At 44.9% G+C, this 7,048-nt stretch overlaps 1 protein-coding gene across 1 annotated transcript in view; it reads right to left on the reverse strand.

Annotated features, from left to right (window-relative positions):
* LOC107297566 (THO complex subunit 6 homolog) overlaps positions 1 to 5,845 on the reverse strand; it is a 52,242-nt gene extending 46,397 nt beyond the window's left edge. The window contains exons 1-7 of the mRNA XM_015826926.1: positions 5,823 to 5,845; positions 5,658 to 5,722; positions 5,227 to 5,330; positions 5,092 to 5,129; positions 4,942 to 4,990; positions 4,779 to 4,850; positions 3,124 to 3,226 (exon numbers count right to left, since the gene is read on the reverse strand). Of these exons, the coding sequence (XP_015682412.1) occupies positions 3,124 to 3,226; positions 4,779 to 4,850; positions 4,942 to 4,990; positions 5,092 to 5,129; positions 5,227 to 5,330; positions 5,658 to 5,722; positions 5,823 to 5,845 (454 nt within the window). The remainder of the gene's footprint in view (positions 1 to 3,123; positions 3,227 to 4,778; positions 4,851 to 4,941; positions 4,991 to 5,091; positions 5,130 to 5,226; positions 5,331 to 5,657; positions 5,723 to 5,822) is intronic.
* Between the last annotated feature and the right edge of the window lie 1,203 nt (positions 5,846 to 7,048).

A 7,048-nucleotide genomic window follows, 5' to 3' on the forward strand; every position in this document is an offset into this window, starting at 1 on the left:
CCCTCCCTCTCTCCCCTTGTCCCTTCCTTCCTTCCTTCCTTCCTTCCTTCCTTCCTTCCTTCCCTCTTTGTCCCTTCCTTCCCTCCCTCCCTTCCATTGTTCCTTCCTTCCTTCCCTCTCTCATTGTCCCTTACTTCCTCCCCCCCCCTCTGTGCCCAGGAAGGGACAAGGGGAGGGGGACAGGCTGCCAGCGTGGCTGGTGGCTTTGCTGCCGGTGGCCATGGCGACATGCCAAACCTGCCTGTGCACAGGCAGAGGCAGAGGAGAGCTCCGCCCAGCTCACTTGCTCAGCTTCGCCGGAAAACATGCCGCTTGCTAAGTTAGCAGAAGCGCCAGGATCAGCGCCAGGCTACAGCTGATTCGCGCTTCTGCTAAATTAGCAAGCGGCATGTTTTCCAGCAAAGCTCGAGCAAGTTTGCTGGGCAGGAGCCAAGGAGAGCTGCTACAGCTGATCTGCTTCTGGGCTGCTATGCAGAAGCACGGATCAGCTGTAGAGGCTCGCCCCGATCCTGGACAAGAGTGAAGGAAGGAAGGACGGAAGGGACAAGGAGGGACAAAGAGGGAGGCGAAGGGAAGGAAGGAAGGAAGGAAGGAAGGGACAAGGGGAGAGAGGGAGGGAAGGAGGGACAAAGAGGGAGGTGAAGGAAAGGAAGGAAGGAAGGAAGGAAGGGACAATGGGAGAGGGAGGGAAGGAGGAAGAGACCAAGAGGGAGGGAAATAAAGGAAGTTCCAGCCAGCAGAGGCTCGGCAGCCCGGCTGCCGAGGAACAGAAGAGCGCAAAGCCAAGGAGAAGAAGGTGGCAGTTTCCTCCCAAAGGGGGCTCCTTTTCTCCACCCCTTCCCTGGGTTTGTGGGGAATTTCTCGTCATCAAATCTGACAGGTGGTCCTTTGAGCCCACCATGAGCTTTCTCGCCCCCTTTGCTTCTCTCCCCCCCCCCCTCTTTCGTGAGGATTGTGGCACCCTTGGGAAGCCGATTGTGCTTTGAAGCTTAGGGGAGGAGGAGGAGTCCCTTCCTCCTTCCCTCCCTCTCTCCCTGTCAAGCCCCGGTGGGCTCGACATGAACGGGTGGAGGAGGAGTCGTGGACGGGCGTGGTGGCAAAGGAGACCGGCGGCCGTCGCCAGACCTCCTGGCTGACAAGCGCAAGTTCGGGGGTCACCAGCTGATGGGCGCAGGAATTGGGTGCTGCGGCGGCCTCCCCTTCACTGACCTGCGTGCACGAGAAGAAGTCAATCCGGTTGCTGCACAATGAGTCTCTGGGGAGGGCGGGGCCTTGCTCTGTGCCTGCGTTCTTCATGCGCCCCCTGCAGGGCACATTTGGTAGAGTTTGTGCAGACTTCCACCAAGCAGCATATTTTCCACAAACAAATGAGGTGGAGCGGAGGGGGGGAGGGAGGCACAGCCACGGGGGGGGGGGGGGNGAGAAGGCGGTTGACAAGCCCTGCCTAAGACCATCGGAAATATGTGTTTTCCGATGGTCTTAGGCGACCCCTGTGAAAGGCTCGTGCGACCCCCAAAAGGGTCGCGACCCACAGGTTGAGAACCGCTGAGTTAGACTCACAGTATTAAAAACTGATCTTTGGATTAGTCTCCCTACAACAGGCTCACTGAAATCAGTAAGACTTAAATTCCTAATTTTTTAAAATATCTATGGGCAAATGTAGAAAAAAAGGATAATGAGTACAGAATTATTATGTATTCTGAGTTTTGGAGAAAGAAGATTCAATCATTCATTCATTCAATTTCTATAGCCACCCGTCTCAATGACACTGCAAGGCTTACAATTCAAAATTCAGGTTAAGATGAAAATACCTCATATTTGTGGACTTCAATTGATTGGACTTGACCTCCTGTACGTAAATCTGAAAACCAGATTAAAGGGGGGGGAAAAAGACTGTCCTTAAAACAGCATTTTCTTTCTGATTTAAAATCACAACAGCATCCTTCAGATGTGTTGAGCTGCCCAGCATTCGTTCCCCTTGCATCTGGAAGGCAGCAAATTAGGGGTGGAAACAAAAACAACACCAAATAGACTAGAAGCGTACAGCTCTTCAAATTCTGCTTAAGCTCGCAGCAGGATCAAGCCAATACAATTTACAGTGAAGGATTCCTGGGAGTTGTAGTTCAGAAACATCTGGATTTACAATCACCCAAGGAAGCCTTATCATTTTGCATTCTGCTCAAACCAGACTCTGGTAGCTTTGCATACAGAGCCTGTTCCACAACGGTAGGGCCAACATAGATGAAGTTCTGCCCTGACAGGACCCAGATGCAAGTTTGCTTTAGAGGTGAAGGAAAGGAATGCAGCTGAGTGATAAAGCACAAACTTTATAAGCAGAAGTCTCAAATCAATCCCTGTCATGTTCAGTCAGAAATCCCAGAGGTCTGCTACTAATATGCAACGTGAAATAAGTTGGAAAAGGAGTCTCTGTAGGTTTTACTCAACTAGTCAGAGCCAACTTTAGGAGACAGTGTCCATCTCCATTTCTAGACCACTGAGCCAACACTGTCCAAAGACATTTCCGCAATCATGTGGCCAGCATGACATCACACCACAGCGCAGAGCATGCAGCAAAACACGGAACATCGTTACCTTCCCACCAAAGTGGTACTTATTTAGCTATGTGCATTTGCTTGCTTTTGAACCACTAGGTTGGCAGGAGCTGGGGCAAGTGACAGGAGCTCACTCCGTCACATGATGGTAGAACTCGAACTTTCAGAGCACAGATCTTCTCCGGTATCTTTTAAGCCACTGAGTCACCGTGCTTCTAGAGGTAAGTGGACTGCTGATGAATTTAATGTAAGGCATACAGTATATATTATGATCCTGTAGTACAGACTGTCAGATTTGTGGAGGTACTCCCAGAATTCCCTAGCCGGTATGGCCTCTGCTGAGAATTCTGGGAATTGAAGTTCACATATCCAGAGGACACTGCATTTGTCCAAAGCAGAGTTAGGCGACTATGGCAACTTTATGATCTGTAGACTTCAACTCCCAGAATTCCTGAGCCAGCAGGGAGGAGTTGCCCACCCCTGGTCTAAAAGACCGTTAGATCTTTTATAAAGACATGGGGACACATATGAAAGGAAGAGAGAGTCAGAGTCAGACATAGGAGACACCTACCCCAAAGACGTATGGTGCCATCTTCACTTCCTGATAGACATTCTCGGAGCTGCTCCCGAAGGGCCAAACAGTGGATATAATCAGTGTGGCCCTGAAATTCACGCTGAGAGGGGGAGGAAGGGACAGAGAAGGCAAAGTGACTTCAAGTCTACCTATATAGGTGTCTATGGAGATTCTCAGTCATTCAGGTCACGGTTGTCCCAAAAGGTGCTTTTTCAAGAGGCAACTGGACTTTGTTTTTCTTTGAAGACGTTTCACTTCTCATCCAAGAAGCTTCTTCAGCTCTGACTTCCATTCCCCATCTCCAATCAGAACTGAAACTTCTTGGATGAGAAGCGAAACGTCTTCAAAGAAAAACAAGAAAGTCCAGTTGCCTCTTGAAAAAGCACCTTTCGGACTACCTATATTGGTGCTCCAATAATGGCCCATGCAAATCAGCTTTCTAACTTTGGTTAACAGTGAAAGAGACAGAGGACACCATAGGGGCTCATACTCAGAGTTGCTATTCACTCCTAATAAAAGAGAATATGTCTCTGATCTATATTGATATATACTATTCCCAAAATCCCCCGAACATCTCTCCCAATGAATTCTGAGAGCTGCAATTCTCCTGTGGAAGGTCATTAGGCTGAAGAATAAACAGGATATTTAAGGCAGTTAAGCTATCTGTTCATTAATTCCACACCACAGTGAATATGAGAGGCGGTGATACCCTTTCTCTTCAAGAAGTCATTGCTGGACCCAATGTTTTTGAATAGTTTTTGTGTAGTCTTCAACCTTCCCTTCCTGGACAAGGTTGTTGAGAAGTGATCAGACTACATCTTCAGAGGACCATGGAAGGATTATCTAGACCTGCTCAAGGCAGGTTTCAGACCTGAGATAGTACAGACAGCACCGATTATGTGTGTTGATGAGGGAACTGGTTACTTTTCATAAAACCCATAACCATGTTTCACCAGACTTTACAGAAGAAAGTTGAAAACACTTTCAGATCTATTGAACTCAACTTCTGGATTCTCAGCAACAGCACTGAAAGTGATATGATGAAAAGCTCCCTGGTTGAGAAAAATCACACTGGAAGTTTAGAAAGTAAAAACATGGGCAAATGCACAAGGCAGAGTACTCAAAATAGATGCATTAAGATTGGTAATCAACATTTATTTAGAGTGTGTTTTAATTATCTATCTATCTATCTATCTATCTATCTATCTATCTATCTATCTATCTATCTATCTATCTATCTATCTATCTATCTATCTATCATCTCCCTCAATCTGGATAAAAAGTACCAATTCTGTAGGAGAAGGAGTGGCAGAACCTGGGGCAGAGTCAAAAGAGGGTTCAACCTAGAACCCCTATGTAGCCACAAGTGAACTAACTTCCCTTGAATTCCATTGACTTTATCTAACTCCAAGAAAGTGAGTTGAAAAGATTCCTCTGCACAGAAAGATTAGGAATAAATCAGTTTAATTGGAGCTTCATATGTGGACCTGATCTTTTGTTCTTGACATGATCTGCTGGTTAAATTAACATTTATCCAGATCTTAAGAACAATTTGAGAATACCAAATGAGAAAAGGCTATTTGAGTAAATCAGAAAGGCTGAAAGGTCCATAAAATCTTTTTGGTTTATTTCCCCACACCTGGAGGACTCACAGTAAAGGCTCCAGTCTCCAAGTCCATCATGTGAATGACACAGTCACCTCCAGCCATCAGAAGAGTATTATCCTGGAAAAGGTGGGGGAGAAAGGAAATAGGGTGGCATGATGAAACCTCCTGAGCTGCATTGACCCATCCCAAGACAGCCCAGTGGCCATACCTTCAGGTTCAATTGAAGGCTGTTGATTTCTGGCACTTCAAGTCTACTTCTAAAGAGGAAAGGACAGGCAAACCTTCAATCTCAACATTTTCACGGGCAGGAAAAAAATAATAGCAAAAAAAAAAAGGAAACAGCAAAACTAGGCTTTACCCATAAGGTGGCCTCCAACTCCAAGCCTCTTTGCAACTCTATAACGGAAGGAAAGGAAAGGCATCTTAAGAATAACAAGTCAGAAAACTACAGCCAGACTAGGAGGGAAGGGGGAGGACACAACCCAACTCATACTTTTTTCACAATCTCGCTCCAGTTCCAGGCTTTGACCTCTCCATTGCCAGCACTTAACAGCTGCCGATCGGTGGACAGCATGGCATAGATAGCTCCACTGTGGGCTATGGAAAGAAGAAGGATGTTTTAACAGGGAAGTGGCCTCAGGAGGGTGATACCTTCTGGGGAATCCTCAGTTGAACCAAAGAAACTCAACCACATTGATGCCAAATGAAGAACTCCTTCTGGATTAGAGACAGATGGCCCAACCATGCTGTCTGCTGACTACACACAGCCCTAACCTGAGCATAGAAGAACAAGCCAGGTTATTATAGGCTAATGTTTCTGTTGAAGTCCACGCATCTTAAAATTGCCAAGATTCAGAAACTTTGCTATAGGCAAAGCTAAGGCACCTCTAGCTTTTCTCTGCTAGCCAGACCACCGTCACCAACCTGCAAAGGACACCACCAGCTTCTTGCTCTCATCTTTGGCTTCTGAACTTAATGCTGCTGACAGGCTATCCAAGAAAACAACAGCGAAGGTTAACCCAAGGATGGTTTGCTTTTTTAAAAACAATTTTAAAAAAGCATATCCAGTGATAAGCCACATCCAAATACCTGAATTTGGCTAATTTCTCCATAGTTGTTTCCGGCTGCTAAATATTTGCCACAAGGTGAGATGCTCTGAGTGTATATGGTCATGTGCAAGAGCTCAAGAGATCGTTGATTATCCATCTAGCAAAAGAGAAGGTGAATTCAAAAAGAACTGTGTTGATAAAGCAGAGATTCATTTAGGCTGCATCCAGATATGTTCTTTGTGGGTTTCTTAAGTAGCAACTAGCTTCTCTTGGTACAGAAATAGTCTTAGGATCCTACCCACAACAGGAGGTCTAACTCTGATTCTTTTGAGACTAGCACACAGAACTGTTAAAAAAATAATTGCCCTGCATTTTTCCTTAACAATTCTCCTTCATTGTGATGACAAAATTCACTTCCCACATTTATTTCAAAGGATAATTTCAGCGAATACTCGTGAGTAGAAAGGGATGGTGTTCTTGTACTTGTACAAGTTGTCCAACCCACACTCATGCACGTGTATGTGTATGAACTGCCTTTCACCATGCGATCACATTTCCAACCTTCTACACCTAGGATGCTCCCTGTGCCTCGATGAAATCCCAAAGAAATCATGACTGACTGAGGGCATATACCGGACCAGTATCTGATTTTTTTAATATAAACAATGCTGCGCTTCAATGGTTAGATGGCCTAGACCAGTGGTTCTCAACCTTCCTAATGCCGCGACCCTTTAATACAGTTCCTCATGTTGTGGTGACCCCCAACCATAAAATTATTTTCATTGCTACTTCATAACTGTAATTTTGCTACTGTTATGAATCGTAATGTAAATATCTGATATGCAGGATATATTTTCATTGTTACAAATTGAACATAATTAAATTCTATTCTATTCTATTCTACTCTACTCTACTCTACTCTCTTCCATATTGTCTATTCTATTCTCTCTTCCATATTGTCTATTCTATTCTATTCTATTCTATTCTATTCTATTCTATTCTATTCTATTCTATTCTATTCTATTTTACTCTACTCTACTCTATTCCATATTATCTATTCTATTCTCTCTTCCATATTGTCTATTCTATTCTATTCTATTCCATTCTATTCTATTCTATTCTGTATTTTCTGCTCTACTCTACTCTGCTCTGCCCTGCTCTACTCTGCTCTATATTCTGTTCTGTTCTGTTCTGTCCTATTCTATCCCATTCCATTCCATATTTTCTACTCTGCTCTGCTCTGCTCTATCTTCTATTCTATTCTGT

Source organism: Protobothrops mucrosquamatus, unplaced genomic scaffold (genome assembly GCF_001527695.2).
Source record: "Protobothrops mucrosquamatus isolate PMUCROS unplaced genomic scaffold, P.Mucros_1.0 scaffold3386, whole genome shotgun sequence".
Classification (NCBI taxonomy): Eukaryota; Metazoa; Chordata; class Lepidosauria; order Squamata; family Viperidae; genus Protobothrops; species Protobothrops mucrosquamatus.